The sequence below is a fragment of the Gallinula chloropus genome (assembly GCF_964237585.1).
Source record: "Gallinula chloropus genome assembly, chromosome: 15".
Lineage (NCBI taxonomy): Eukaryota > Metazoa > Chordata > Aves > Gruiformes > Rallidae > Gallinula > Gallinula chloropus.
The window spans coordinates 11,825,101-11,841,435 of record NC_140100.1 but is presented as its reverse complement, the minus strand read 5'-3'; the positions used below and the strand labels follow the sequence as shown (position 1 = coordinate 11,841,435).

Below are 16,335 nucleotides of genomic sequence, written 5' to 3'. Positions count from 1 at the left end.
TGCAAACTGCATGCAAACTCTTTTTCTGTGCATCTGTTTTAGTAATAAAGTGAATGGTGTGAGGCATAATTCATTACCGATCATGTGGGCTTTTTAGACCCTTCTCAGCTCATGTCTGAATCACTGTGTATATATCCACACATTTATGGCACCACAAGCTATAAACCAGGGAAGAATCAGATGTACTACCCAGGCCTAACTTAATGATAGCTCAAAACTCAGGATTGCCTTATTTGCACCTTCTTGATACAAAAAGAGAACAGATTATTTTCACTAGATGATTAAATTTTGCCTTTCTTCTTATTTTGCTTCCCAGAAAAAGCGTATTATCTCATTGCTATTACTGTCAAACCCATCCATGTTTTCCTCTTGGGCATCGCATGCATTTCACAGTGATAATGAGGTCACTCACCACAATACCCACCTTTTGGTTGTCACCACAGACAAATGATAAAAATAGTAGAAGATTGGGATAATGAAGAGCAAGAAGATAAAAGTTTGCCTGAAAGCTATGAAATACTTTCAGAGAACATTCTCCCATGGAGGGAAAACACTTCCAAGATTGGGAAACATACAGAAGCATATACTTTTTTCAGTGTGTTCCAAGGATGGAGGGAAGGTGGAAAAGGAATGATAAAAGGGATGAAGGAAGGGAGGTGGGAATGAGGAAGAAGGGGGTGGAAGAAAAGAGGACAGAGAAGGGAGGGAGGAGAAAATGAAAGGGAAACTAAGGAAGTAAAGGAAGGAGGAAATAAAAGAAAGGTAAGGAAGAGAGAGGATGGAAGGAAGGAGCAAACTTTGCTGTGTAGCTGCTTGTGCTGATCCTGCATGTCCAAAAGTCTGGAGACCTGTGATTAATGGAATAGCTTGCTTTCCCCAGAAGATATGGGTTAATTGTGTTTTAACAGATTACTGTCGCTCACCACTCAAAACAGTAGGCATGTATTTCCTATTAAAAGATACCAGAAAGGATTTTGTAAAGAAACAAAAGCTCTTTCTAGGGTGACAAACTGTAAGGAGTTAAGAACTGTTAGAGGGTGGGTTTTAATACATTCATCAGAGCTAAAACCGTTCGGTAGGATTTGGCTCTCCCCCCCGTTATCTATACATCTAGAATTTAATTTAAACAACTTTCTGCAGAACATCAACATTTCTACCTAAATTTTGTCTCTAAAGAAACCAGCCCCACTGGCACAAAGCAGCCTTGGAGCCAGCAGGCTGTTTGGGTTCCTGAGGAGGTCTCAGAGCCACATACACCTGAAAAGCCTGCCTTTGCTTGAGAGATGGAGAGCAATGGGCCTTGGAAGATGAGAACACCTTGGTGTAAATGTGCCTGCACCGAGTCCAATGTGAAAACAGAATGTCATCCTGGGTACACAGCCAACACAGCTGCCATAAAAATAGTATTTGAAGATAAATTGGAGCACATAACTCCCTTCTGCCAGCCCAGAGGCGCAGTGCTTCAGCAGTCCTTGGTGCAAGGTCCATGGTTACAGACATGCCTCAATAATACCAGGGAACATTCCTGATGCTTGGAAACATTTCCTAATTTGGGGTCCGAGCAGAAAAATGAGCATTTACAGCTATATAAACTACATGGAAATACCCAACGCTTCCTCCTTAGAATGCCTTTCTTTAACATGTATAATTGCTAATTAGGTGAAACAGAGTTATGTCATCTAGCCAAGCAGTTGCACAGACCTGTAAAGAAATGCTGGCACCACATTACCGGGCACTCCCTGTAACTACACCCTGACAAACAACGTACGTACGTCTCTGGCACTGGCGCAGACAGGTGGAGAAGTGGCACTTGCAATATTCCCCTGGAGTCACCACCTTGCCCGCACCATGGCTGGCTCACACAGGGCTCCCTGTCTAGGAAGGGAACCTTCTGAGCCGCGTAGCAGGGCCTGAACATGGGAAAAGGCGACAAGCAAAATGTCTCTAAAGCTCGTCTGCTTCTTCCTCTGCACTCTGATTGCACCAAATCTCACAGGTAAATGGCTAAAATATTTTCACTTGGCTTAAGTCAGGAGACGCAGAGCTTCTGAGAAACAAAAACTCTTTAGTCCTTTTGATAAATAGGTCTCTGCAAAAGTTAAGCCTAAGTGTGTGAGGTCAGGTGATCTTGAATTTTAATTCTTTGTCTAAAAGTAACACTAGAATAAGGAAATGAAAAAGACAATCCATAAATTCTAAATTCTGCAAGTCATTTCCGAAATCTAAAGGGGAGGTTTGGTTTGAAGGAAATTACCTTGCTAACACTGTGTTTGTCTCTGCTGTTCTGCTCTTCTGTGAGAAGCTGAGCTTTCAAGTCCTCTTTCAATGATGATCTCTGAGCACACGGTGTGCCTTGCCTGTGGAGTGGGTGCAGGGTCAGAGAGGAAGGATACAAAGTAGCTCAAAAGTTGTTGACTGAGGGTCTCCTTTACCCTGAGAGGAAGTCATGCTATTTGTACCAGAGTTTGCTCAGTTCTGTCTCTCTAACTGTGCCATCCTAGCTCCTGAATTCACGTTGTGTCTTGCTCCAGTTTGTTCTCTGCCTCAGAAAGAATAAATTTATAGCCTCTCTGGCCAGAAAAACACTTTGGATCATTATTTATAGTTCTTAGTTGCTAGGTATGGAAACCACTGACTCAGCGTCAAGTCGTATAAACTCTGACAGTTTACCCTGTGGAATAGGGAAGATCACAACAAATGTGGTTTTTTAAAGATGATAAAACTGGGCAACTAATATTTAGAGAAATTTGGTTTTTACTGGTTTTTTGTTTAAGACCTGACTACTTGTGTGATGTTTCTGCACAGGAGCCATGTCGCCTGTGTGTGTAGTGAGTGGCAGCCTCGCTCAGCGACATACTCATCCAATTCTGTCTTCCACACTGTGAGAGATAGTAGGGGAGAAAGGTGGATAACTTAGACTGTCCCCCCCCGTTCTCTTGGCCTTGACCTGAAAAATGAAAAGGTGTGTTCTACTCTCCTTTTAGAGCAAAGAAAGTTTTTTGGTTTAATGTTTATGTCTGAATCTATGCCCATGGTTACACAGAGCAGAGACACCAGGTTGGAAGACAGTGTGGTTCCTGTTTGGCCCAGGCTTTGTATCCTGGGTGCTGGACAGAAAAACAGGCAAGGGGAATATGTACCAGGGTCTTGCCTTTTGCAGTTGGTAATTGAAGGTGGAGATGTTCTCACAGACTTCGGGTTGGAGTTAGAGCTGAAGAGATTGTTCAGCGTAATTGATTATTGTGGTTTAAAACACTATGTTATTAGGAGCTAAAGATGTATGGCATTCATTTTCACCATTAACTTTACAGAGAAATTTCTTTAGCTTTTTGGGGTGTTGTAGAAATTGCTCTATTTTCTTGTCACTGATATTCAGAGTTCCCTTGTCAGGTTCCCCTCCACTGAAATGTCCTCAAATGCAGAGAGGCAGACCATGCTGAAAGTTACTAGAAGCTCAAAGATACCAGAAGACATTGTTGTCCTCCAGATTAGAAAAAGGAGATTGAATGGTACAGTGCTTAGAAGGTAAAAGCCAGTGCTTATTAGCACAGCAGTAAGGAAGGATTTCTCAGCTGTGTATATAGAAGTTTAAGAGACATGCCAGAAAACACACAGATGAGGGAAAGCACCTCTGAACACTGTGTAGCACTAACTCGGGAGTTACTGATTCTTCTTGTGTCTGTTGAGACCCTGAAAGGAGAGGCTATTGTGAATAATAAGGAAATGTTAGTAGTATTTTTTCAGAGTTCACTTATATGTAATGGTGATAGTAGTGATGGAGTAACAGCAAGTAATGATGGTAGTAGTAGCTATGAAATACCATTTTGTTCTATATTCACAGAGAAAGAAGGGAATCAAAATCTATCCTGGAGCAATGGAATTTTGTCTGGGTTTATTTAAGGCATTTTAAACTGAAGAGGAAGGCAGACAAGTGTTCTGGGCCTGATATTAAAATATTGTGGGTTTGGGGTTTTTTTAATTGTAGATTCTTTGACACAAAGAGGAGAAAATTGTTAAACAAGAGAAGTCATAATCATTCTGAATGGAAATCTATTCTCTGTGTAACATCTGAAGGGGAACAGAGTGCCAATAGGGCAGGATGCAAAAATGCTATTTATAGAGAAAATCTGGACATGGTTTTCTTTGGCATGACTGGAGATGGTAGGGTAAGTCAGTACCCTGGCTGGAAAGACTGCAGTTCAGCTTTTTTAGTTAGGCTATTAGCATACTGCTTGTGAATCCAAGATCAAATAGAAGTGGTACGGAGCCCCAGGCTAACAGCATCCTGCATCCAGTTGTCTCTTGCACTTTGTATGATTCTTGTTTCTTTGCCCTTCAAAACACACAGACCAGAGTTAATCGAGTATCTCAGCACCAAAACAACACACTTCACTGTTTACACTTGACATGTTCCCCCTTTATATTACCTAGAATTGTCCTTTCTCCCAGTGTTAAATACGTATTTGCTGACAATTGTTTTGTGGGTTGTTGCGACAGATGGCTTGAAGAAACCATGAATCTAATTCATTTGGATATGATAAGGGATATGTTACATCTAGATCAACAGGGTTTTAGAAAAGCATGAACCTCTCTTCCATACCACAGCTTTCTGCATGGCTCTGGGTCCCAGGCAGAAAGCAGGGAAGTGCGTCATCATTCTGTCGCCCAGGGACGCGTTTAACGTGTGTGCCAGATGAGATGGTCTCAGGTCTTTGCTTTATGCCTTCTTGATCCAGTCCTGAGGGCTGCCCACTGTGCTTGCAGTAGGGCACGATGATACAGTTACAGTTATCTCTGTACATGCAACCAAGTGAGACAGGCTAAAACTGAATCATGAGTTTCACTTTGGTGTATTTGTTATTTAATTATTTACCCTTACAAACACAAAATCATACAATTTTTATATGAAACAGCTGTACACATAAGTACATATATATATATACATATAAAGTATATGTGTGTGTATATATATACACACACATGCCCACACAGATATCTTTGATTATGAAAAGTAAGGAATATCTTTCTCCAGGGATGCTGTTCCCTTTATCTGAAGGCTGATGTCCAGACCAGTAGGAACTATGTGTCTGTAATGCTATACCCTATCACCACCACCTTACCTGCAGTGCTGGAGACTGAATTTTTTTACACTAAGGTGCAAATACTCCACAAATACACTGAATTAATAGCTGCTGGGTGCTATGGCTTTGCCACAGAAGGCATGTGGCCCTGTAAAAATCAGCAAATATGCTTTGTAGATAACAGATATGAGTATTAGGTTTTTACAGAGCTCCTTTTTCTGGGAAAAGAGTTCTTAGGAATAGCAGATTTTCTGCCCATCCCAAATCTATTAATACCAAGTAGAAGCTTAAATCAGTCAGCATTTCTATAGACTGTTGTTAGGCCCAGAGTTTTTCCTCATGAAAGGCAGAAAGAAGCCTTAGTGCCTGTATACAAACTTTTGTGGTTCAGCTGAAGTGAGGGGACAGGTCTCACCATGCCAACAGAAGTGTCACTGGTTTTGCCAGCAAAACAGGAAAACAGCATCCTAAATTAAGGAAATGAAGATTGGTCTCAATCAGGTACAAAATAATCTTTGGGCCATTAAAAGAGATGTAGTCTAGCTCAGAACTTCTTTTCTTGTCTTTCTAGACAGTTTAATAAGATAGGGTTCAGTACTGTTCAACACAAGACCATATATGTCCAAAAAGGCCTAAAGTCAAGGACTTAAAAAGTTAGGAAACACTCCAGTGCAGTTCACCCCTGTTCAGACCTGGAACATCATTGTGTGCGTGAGTCATGCGGAAAAACTAGATCATGTAACTGAAGTTTGTTATGAAATTCGCACACTGAGGTCTGCCAACTCCCCAAATCAACGTGGGAACAGAGAGAACAAGGAGAAGTAGTAGCTAACAGTCTAAATGTTGAGAAGCACGGAAGATACAAGAGTATCTTCTCACAACAATGGGTGGTTGAGATGCAGAGTGAAGGTTAATAAAGACTTTTTTGTTTTTAAAGAAAGGCAAAAAGTGCCTTGACAGTGTTATGGACTCCCAACTGGACAGAAGCAATGGACCTGCCATTATGGCAGACAGTGACTCTCCTGATATCTAAATGGAAGAAAGCTTCTCATCCCAGAGATATCTGACTTGTAGTTTAAGGGATGGCCAAGCATTGTGTCAAGGGATCCCTACAACTTATGCCAAAAAATTGCAGGAGTTGGCATCACAGTTCTCCACGTTATTAGTGATTTTATAAAGACATGAATACAGGGAATGTTCTATGGGCAGAACAATGACTGGTGTTGTTCCAATACTTTAAAAGAATATCACCATGAAAACATTGCTCAGGGACTTCTCGACCTGGTTTTGATCCTGGGTAGAACAACTGACATTAACTGGTTAACATAGCTTAAAAGAAGACACACTCTTTCAACAACAGTTAAAGACCAATGGAAGATAGGCCTTTTTAAGTGAACTAGATGTAATGAAAAACAATACTTAGGAAATAATCTTCAGATAATGTAGATATATTGTGATAGAACAGTTACCTTGTTTCTGGGAAGGTGTTGAAATGACCACTGCAGTGCTGAGTTGGTTGAAACCACTCCCTCTATTTCCCCCTCCCAGTGGCTCCTTGGGATCCATTCCCTGCTGAGCAGAGAGAACATGATTTTCTTGGAATGTAGCAGAACAGCAATAAGTCTGTTCCCATCTCGTAGTGTGGGATGTGCCCATGGGGAATCCTGCCTTCTGTGCTCTGGTCCAAACACTGCTAAGGATTTTGCATTAACACAGCACATGATAAGACTATTTACACTGTAGGTATTGTCCCAGATTTATGGTTTGATAATCTCAGAGTAATGTAAGAACTTCATTTATAGCCTATTGTATAGTTTATTCCACTAAGAAGTACTTGACTACAAGCTCATTATTAGAATCCTGCAACATGAAAAAAAGCCATACCAGAGCTAGGATGTCCCATTCCATCAAGCTTGGAAAGAAACTGCAGATTTCTAACCATGAAATCCATTGGAATGCTCTGGAGAGTGCAATAAAGTATCTGTTACTTGATTCATTAAGTCTAATTGGATGGCTTTATAAAAGCTTGGCCCTTTCTCACTGTTTTACTGATACAGTGAAAAACTCTGAAATAACGAACACGTGTGTGTGCCTTTCTGTGAGTGGTGCCAGTGGAACTGCTGTGTCGTTTGCCTCTTGGTTGTCATTTCTTCTTCTCTGTAAAACACTTTCAAACACTGAAGTGACAGTGGTGAACTGCAGAGTGTGTATTTCTGATGCAAAACAGTTTTGAACTGTTCTTCTAAGGTTTTTTTCCTTGTACATTCATATATCTTTTTTCTTTTCTTTTCTCTGGGAATTTTAGGTGAAGATGCTTCTTTGCCAGCACCTCAGAATATCTCTATTCTTTCTACCAACATGAAACACTACTTAACTTGGAGTCCAGTGTCCATCCAGGGTGAAACTGTGAGATACTCTGTTGAGTTTCAGGGGTAACTTCTGTTTTTTTCTTCTTTGCTCTTTGAACACTGCTTACTTAGACTTGACATCCCACAGTCTCAGTGTATTGAGCACTACTCAGTTTACAGGCATATGAGAATTTCGATACTCTTGCACTGTTGATCATAAATGGAGGAAAAAAATCCTTCTGCTCCAATTATGAGACTGACTGCAGGTTAATAGATACCCGAGTAATCCAAGTCATGCAATTAAGCACAAAAAACTGCCTCTGTAGGAAGAAATAAAAAGTTAGGGAAATTATCAGCATTTTATTTAGAAGAGGGAAGAGAAGACATTTGAGATCTATTCATTGTTGATTCTTTAAACGTTTAACACAATTTACAGGAGTTTTCTGATATACCTTGAGCTATGACTTGTATCAGAGCATGGCTTTAGGAATGCTGGTTTGCCAGGGATGATCAAGTCAGGTGAGTGGGCAGAATTTGTTGCATCAACACTGCGTTGGCCATCTCCACCTCCTACAATACCATGTTACAGTTGGCTCATGAACAAGCTGGCTCTGGGAGATTTTCTCTAGATAAGATCTGAAGCACACCCATACTGGTTTGATATGCTCTGGGTATTCCAGCCCCAGTGTATCCCAGTACTGGTTTTACCTGGAAAGAACCAGCTAGCAGCTGTAGCCCCTGTCACAGATGTATCTCCTATTAGACTGTGGCCTGTCTGCTTTCTTTTCCTCTCCTCAGGGAGTATGAACGAGAGTATGCCAACGAGAGCTGGATTCCCACCTATGAATGTTCCCTCATCACCGCCACTGTGTGTAACATCACAGAGGATATCTCAGCCACTGTGGCCTATAACTTGCGTGTCAGGGCAGATGTTGGGGCCAGAAGATCAGCGTGGGGCACCCTCAACGGTTTCTTCAATCGCATCACAAGTGAGTCCTGCTATTTGGCTTAAGCTAATTGGTTGTGCTAATTTCCTGGAGCTCAGTGCTGAGGGAGTGCTCACGAGCATGTTTGTGTTCTGTGCGTGTCACGCAAAGCCCAGGTAGGCACCTCCCACTTCTCAGCTACTCGCACGCCAGGTTGGGATGTCTCATCCTCACTGTGTTCTTGGTCCTGAGGCAGGGACAAATTTACCAGGGCTTGAATTTTAAGGGCTTCAGAGATAGGTAAGAAGTCTCCAAACATTTCTTTTGGACAGTTGGCCACTCTTTCCCCTGATTTTGAAGAGTTCTGATTGATCAGGGGTGTGCTCAATGCTCCATCTAATCTATGTCATCTAGTCACTTCCAAGGGTCCAGAACTTGATCCTACAGAAGGACTTATGCTAGAAAACAGCCACATCATCCTCCATGTGCCTCATGCTGTCCTGGACATCCCATTCCTTTCCTGACATGATTCCCTCCTCCCATGTTGTCAGATGAATGAAGTCATCTCAGAAGAGCAAAGAAAAATGGAAACTGTGGCATTGCTGCCATCCCAGCAATGCAGGGAATTTTCTCCATATTCTTTCACCTTCTGCAACACTTGAGACCCAGGGACCATGTTGCAACCTAAAATTAGACTATTTCCACTGTTTGCCTGGAATCATTATCTCTGTTCTCTGCCATGTATTCAACTGCCTTCAGCAATAAAAACTGTGGTAGAAAACTTCTGTGGAGGTCAATATGAGAGGTCAGCTCTGGGATGGGCAGCAGTCAGCAGTTTTAGCCAAGGAACAAACTGCCTGTCCAATACCAGAGTTGACCTGATCTTAAACCTTCATCAGTCATTCGAAGTTGTCTACTACTTCAAGAGTCATCAGTCCTCGCTCAGACAGCAGCAAGTGACAGCAGCACCACGAGAAGTGCCACCTAAGTCAATGAGTGTGCCTCTTGATGTGGAAGTGTTTTCTACATAGTGCTTTAGATGAAAGATTCCTCCTGAGAGTTGAGCCACAGACCACGCTGTCAGGCAGAGTTAAAGGGAGCATATTCCTTAGCTTGACCCTCTTCGTGAAGAAAAGCAGCAACTTTCTTGTGATATGGTAATTGACAGCTTGGTCCTGGGTCTTAGAGACCTCAGCACAATCCTCTGGCCACACTGAAAGTTCAGAGGATGCAGCATGCAGTAGGCAGCAGTGTGAACACACTTACACAGACAAATGTTTAACGGAGAAAGAAAAGTCACTCTAAGTTCTGGTCCTTCTGCATTTTTACTACACAGTGTCTCTTGTCTCTGCTTTCACACCTCCGAAGAAACCTGGTGTTGAATCTGAGTTAAGGGATTCAAAGCAACCCGCAGCTTCTGAGTGTGGTTCATAGACTGCCAGGGCATCAGCAGACCCCAGAGTATATCTAGACTAAAAAACCTCCGGTGTCAAAGCTTTATGTGTACACATACAGTAAGATAAGACATGGAAAACACTTTTAAAAGATCTTCCTAAAATTAACAACTTAGGCAGTCTAATTTCTTCATTTATCAAAATGCAGATAGTTGGTACCCAGTTAGATAGTTGTGTGCCAGCACAGGGATAAATATAAATGGTCCTGTTTGCTTAGCAGTTGTATCTTGTAATGTCTGCTCATATTTGGTTTTAACCTCCAAATTATGTGGTTGGTTTGGTTTGGTTTGGTTTGGTTTTTGTGGCATCATGTTAAGAAGATTCTCAGTTTTTAATTTCAAAGTATAAAGTACCTTTCCATGCTGCCCATTTCTGGCACGCTCATCATGAACAGACTTGGATTTATGTTTTCATATTGCTCAGTATAGTTGGCAATTCACTGGACATAAGGGTTCATTTAAGAACATCTCGCCTGTATGTTCCCCTTCCTGAAAGCAAGGAGGCTGAAACCAGTTCCAGTGACAGCAGTGTGGTAAATACCAGCACAGATAAGGGATGTAAATGTGACCTCTGCGCTGCCTCTGTTCTCAGCTCACAGAGCTACAGCGGGGCGTTTCCTCCAGGCTTCACTGATTCGGATCGGGTCACTAATATTCATCACAGCAGAACCCCAGATCAAACCCAGCTTTGAATATCAAAGTAAGCATGAAGCAAATCAGATTTACTTGCATGCATTTACAAAAACTTGAGTCACAGCAGGTCATCAGCCCAAGTCTATCTCAAATCACGTAGATAATAAGAGAAAATCAGGATTCATGCGAACTGCCAGAGTTATCCTGAGGCTTGTATTGCTTTTTCCTTCACCTTTGAATATCTGCCAAAATTCCCATGGAGAAGCAGTGGCTTCACAGCTCCTGCTCTGGATGGCGATGCCTGGGGGCAGAAGAACTGGCCTAATCTGGTGTCTCAACTTCTGGTAACCCAGCTGGTTCTGCTGCTGCTGAGGACTCTCAGGCCAGACACATCCTCCCCCAGGCAAAACACAAAACCTTTCAAGTTCTGTGCAACTCAGCTATTGCCAAGCTCCTGTTTGCAACACCAGTCATGGTCCTCCTCCTGCTGAAGGTCTGCTGCAGCACCTAGGTATAGTGGGAGTAGGGCAGAGGCAAGTTTCTGCTCCACTGAATCAAGCAGCTGTTACTCCAGATCAGTGTTACTGTGCTCACGCCGGCTGCTTCTCCTCCTCTCCTTTCTGGGAATGGGAAGACAGTTTGTAAGGTTACCTCTGATGTGACTGTGGTGCTCTCTCTGTTGGCAGCTTCCCTGACCCCACCTCTGATGAAGGTCATAGCAGATGGGTATCATTTACTAGTGGAGCTGGAAGACATGGGGCCTGCCTTTCAGTTCTGTGTTCTCTATTGGAAGAAGGGCCAGGAGAGTAGGGTGAGTTTTTACCCTGGGGTTTGGGGCAAAACCAGAAAGCACACGTACTTAGAGCAAATGCATGCCCAGGACCTGACTGCCAAGCTCCTGCCACAAGGCTGGAGGGCCACCCTGGAGTCAGCGTGCCATGTTCTCCTACACAACCTGTGGATTACTTTTACCCGTGGAGAAGCTTGTCTGTTCTTTCCACATTTCTTCCTCTGGCAAGAGGAATCAGGGGAATCCCCTCAGGGACCTTAACTGTGGAAAGAAACCACATTCTTTCCACAGGAGTCAGGAACTGAAGGTGTTTATGCTTACCACCTTTTCTGAACATCATTTGGCTCACTTAGACCAAGATCAAGGTATCACACTGAGGTGTTGACAAAGTTCTCTCAAGAGCTTCATGTAAAACTGACTCAGCTGAGGGCATCACTTACACATGATAACACTGAAGCAGTGACAATTTGTGGTCCATTTGGGTATTTCTGCTTTCACTAGACATCAATTTTGTCCTTTTTCTCCATAGCACTACAGAACATAAGAGCATGAAAGCAGCAATAGAAAGTCAGACCAGTATATTCTCTCATCCAGTGGTCAATGGAGATGACCAAGTTAGATAATAAGGAGAGGGCCTGTGTGTAATTAAGTTGAGATTATTTTCTGAAACTTCTGGGACACAGCTGGAGGAAATTCCTGAGCCAGAACTGCTATCAGTATTCATTGATGAATTTCTGTTCAAGCCATGTAAACCTTAAAACGTGCAGCTTCCTGTAGGCAGTTCTGCAGCTGAACTGCTGCACAGGCCGAATCGTGGTTTCTTTTCCCAGCAATTGTTAGATGTGTGACTACCACAGAGCTGACTATTCATGACACCTAAACCCAAGTTCCTGTTTCTGGTGGAGGATGCTCGACTTAAGATCAAGTCATTGACTGCAAAATTGAAAGGGAAAAATTCTCAGGAGCATCATTTCCTAAGTACCTGTGTTGAATTTCATTTGTGGGTTTATTACAATGCCCTCCTGCAGTTCTTCACATTTGGCTCTCATCCTTTTCAGTATCATTAGCATGCATCAGTTTTCTTTTTTTCTTCCAGAAGCTCTGTGGTGATATTGTGGTGTACACAGATCTGCATGGGTCTCCACCACGGCCACTCTGAGAAAGAATTAGGAATTTAACCATACAAAAGTCTTCCTTTTATCAGGAAGCAGCAGGAGCAGGGCTGCCCACTGTGAGCAGGCAAGCCAGGAGCCAAGATGCCCTCCCCAGGGAAGCACAGACCCATGGGGTCTGACCACAGTGGGCAGAGCCAGGTACCAGAGCCAGGTACAGAGCTCATCACCAGCCAAGACACAGGATGAATCAGGCCCAGGGTCTGTACAGGGACACCAGCCAGGAGCAGAAAGGACATGGGACCAGAGACAGGGGTGGAGGACAAGGCTGGATGTATCTAACAAGAGGCCATCCAGAACACATGCTACACACAATGTAGGTCCAAGGTCCATCCTGGAGGCAGGTCTGGAGACAGGCATACCTCCAGCATAGCTCATACTGGGACTGAAGGTCCTGGGCAGAGCTTAAATGGAGCTCCTGGGCCATGAACAGGAGGATGAAGACAGGGGGCCAGGCAGGGCTGGTCAGTGCCATTGTAGCCTGCTTAGTACCCTCAGAGCTCCAATGACTTTCTATCCCATGGCTGTTAGCTTAACAGGTTTTTGAAACAGATCTTCTTGACTACTATTGGAAATCCAAGTAAACAAGATCAGCCTTGTCTATGAGCTTTCTGACACCTTAGAATAATGTTGGGTTTTATCTGATTACTTTAATGAAACATTAACTCTTCTTCAGTATATTGTCTTAATCACCTAAACATTAACCCCAAACCTCAGAATAGCTGATGGCCGTGGTTCAACCCCAGCTGGCAATAAAGCACCACCCAGCCCCTCAGTCGTTCCTCCCACCCCGGTGGGATGGAGAGGACAATCAGAAGAGTAAAAATGAAAAACTCATGGGTTGAGATAAAGACAGTTTAATAGGTGAAGCAAAAGCTATGCCCACAAGCCAAGCAATCTGAGGACTTCATTCCCACTTCCCATGGCAGGCAGGTGCTCAGCCAGGAGCCCACTTGCAGGTGGGATGGGGTGAGGAGCAGGAAAGCCCTCTGCTCTGTGTGAGTGCTGCTCTGCAGGGATGAAAACATCCCTGTGTGACCAGCATGGTTCCCAGCACAAACCCAAGCCACAGCCCACACAAGCTACGGTGAGAACATGAACTCTGTCCTAGCCAAATCCAGCACATTCCTACCAACTGGACTGTCGCAAGTGCCAGGTTGCTGGTCAGTACATGTACAGTTCTCTGCTGGGAACCTCATTTTTTTTAAAATAATCATCACGTTTGACATGTCTGATCTGAGGTTTTTGCAAGAAGTTACACACCCCAGGTGGCCATTGACCTGATTTTGTCCTTGAAATCTTTTAAAATGAATGCCCCTTGAGATCACATTTCTGTGGAGAAGGATATTTTGATGGAGAAGGACTTGCCCTGCCAGGACACCTTCACTGGCTTCTTAGAGGGTCTGTGTGTGTGTGTGATGCTGGATGCTGCTCAGATCTCATCCTGCACTCCATTGTTCTTCCTCATGTGCTGCTTTTCTCCCCCACTTCCCTTGTTGACACAATCCTCCCACTCCTTCCTTTTCTCCTAGTACAGTCTGTTAGGACTCTTGCCCTCAGCAAGGTCCTTGCCCCATGTTCTGATGTTCTCTCTCCTGTGGCAGATGCAACAGAAAGTGGTGAAAGAGGCCAGTTCTGTGGTTCACCTGGACACCATGGAGGCAGGACCTGATTATTGTGTAAAAGCTCAGACATATGTTGTGGCAATCAACAGAAGCAGCAACTTCAGCGAGACACAGTGTGTGAGGGTACAAGGTAACATCCAGCTTTCCTTCCCGCTTCCCTCATGGAGTCATGCCCAAGAAGAACAGCGTGCAGCTCTTCTTTCTGTCTCCAGCCAATATCTGCTGTCTTGTTTGCAAATGTGCTCCCCATTTGTTCCCTGGGAGAGGTGAAAAAAGAAAGACTCGGGTGTGCAGCTCCTGCGCTGGCACTGGTGTCCTTCTCTGGAGTGTGCCAACCCAGCACCTCACCAGGATGGGTGCAGAGGGTGCAGGCTGACTGCTGAGTGCCTTGTCCTCACCATCTCTCTGAGAGGTTTTGCTGCTTCTGTTATTCCCAGGTGGCAGATCCTTGTGGCTGGTCACTGCCCTCATCTCCTCTGCTGGCTTTGCTGTGGCTGCTTTGACCCTGCCCTTCCTTACCTGGAAAACAAGGAAAATCTTGCAGTATTCCTGCTGCCCTGTTGCTGTCCTGCCAGAAACACTGGTAACATTTTTTACTGGGATTTAATGATTTTTAGGGTGCTGGGTGTTCACAGGAACATGGGGCAGGCAGGAAAAAATGGACACATGCATAGGAAGCCTTGCTCATTCCAGTGGGCTGAGCTGAGCTGCAGCGTCAAGCAGCCCACCCCCATGAGTTGGCTGCCACCACCTTTGGCTTAGTGCCTGGGACAGGGTTGATGCTCCTGGTGCTTGTGGGGAAGCAGCTTGGGAGGGATGGACAGACCCTGCCTGCCCAGCTGCTCCCTGCCTAGAGCAGCTGTGGCTTCAGCAATGCTGCTTCATGTCCCTTCGTACCAGCACTGAGCTTCTCGGCTCTGTGGTAAGGAGAAACCAGCCATCAGAAGCAGCCTCTTTCCTTGCTCACTTAGGAGAAGTACTTTAAATGTGCTGCCCTGTTCATGCAAGGGTGCAGGTGGCAGCTTTCAGGACTGTGGGTTCTTGAGCACCAGGACCTGGGTAGTTGTGGCAGGAAGGAGACAGGAAAGGTTTGTGGGGCAAAGTAGTGGGCAGAGTGGCTCCTCAGCTGGAGGGTGTTTGAGTGAGTGTGTTTGTTTTGCAGAAAGTATCAGATCCCCCAACCCAGCTCATACTGTGCAGCAGTGAAGAAGCTGAGCGATGCGATCTGATGGTGCGTGTGATGCCCTCAGAAGAGGTTCTCCGACTGTGGATTCAAGAAACACTTTAGACCACCCTGGAGAAAACCAGCCTGTGAGAGCAGATCCAAGCAGGGCTGGCACACTGTGCCCCAGCCACCTTCCTCAGAGGGCCAAGCAGTAACGTGGTTTCCTTTGTGTCCAGAAGCTGCTGCAAACCAAAGGTGGTGTGTATGATGAGCATGTGGCCTGGTCTGCTCCTCTTCATAGTGTCATCATCCCTCTGCACACAAAGCAAGGGAAGATCACAGGTGATGATTCTTGCCCTTCACATCCATAGCCACGACTAGATTTAGCTCGTTCCCTTTATGTCTGTCAGCTACATTGATGGTTGCAGGGCAGAGCCCACTACCTTTCAGTCACTGGGATTTCACCAGAGGAATAAGCATAGAGCCCAGTCCCTCAGTTCCAAACCACTTCAGTTTCAGCACTTTAAAAATAATTTAACCAGCCAGTAAAGAGCTTCTTAGGTGGCTAAACCAGCTGGAAAAGGATCATTTTTAGGGCTGCAGGCCTTAACCTGTGGTCACGCTCATTGACAAGGAGGTTGACAGAGACTGGGCACATTATAACGTTCTGCATGTGGCAAATGACAATGTGTGGTGCCATCAAAACTTACAGACAGCACCATGAGGGCTGTCCAGCACTTAGTAGGGAGTGATGTGAGAAACAGCCAGGCTTCAAGGTTGGAGGGAGCATTGGGGACCTTTTGGGAAGCAGAGCTTTGCAAGACCAGCAGCATCACTAGTACTATGTAGGTCCAAGACTGCCTAGGCAAGGGTGTCAAAAAATACAAGAGCTGGATATGGATGAAGGAAATCTAGGATCATTAGGGGAAAAAAACAATTAAGGGGTGAATTGTTTATATGAGAGGGTATCAAAGTGGAGAACGGTAAGGAAAGGACAGCGAAAGGTAGGCTTCAGAAGTGGGAAAAGGGGAAAAAAAGCTGTGCAAATGATGTGGTGAGGATGCCTGCTGGGCACCCTTGTGGTTCAGCACCACACCTGAAGCAGGACATATTGACTACATCACACAAGGCAAACCTGCTTC

The 16,335-nt window shown here is 44.4% G+C and overlaps 1 protein-coding gene across 1 annotated transcript; it reads left to right on the top strand.

The window, feature by feature from the left end:
- Nucleotides 1-1,938: 1,938 nt before the first annotated feature.
- IL20RB (interleukin 20 receptor subunit beta) lies at nt 1,939-15,316 on the top strand (the record flags this gene model as incomplete). The annotated part of the gene is made up of 7 exons (XM_084270950.1): nt 1,939-1,996; nt 7,387-7,513; nt 8,228-8,418; nt 11,128-11,252; nt 14,008-14,158; nt 14,466-14,611; nt 15,191-15,316. 7 exons carry the CDS (start codon nt 1,939-1,941, stop codon nt 15,314-15,316), a joined length of 924 nt encoding a protein of 307 aa, XP_084127076.1.
- Nucleotides 15,317-16,335: the final 1,019 nt, after the last annotated feature.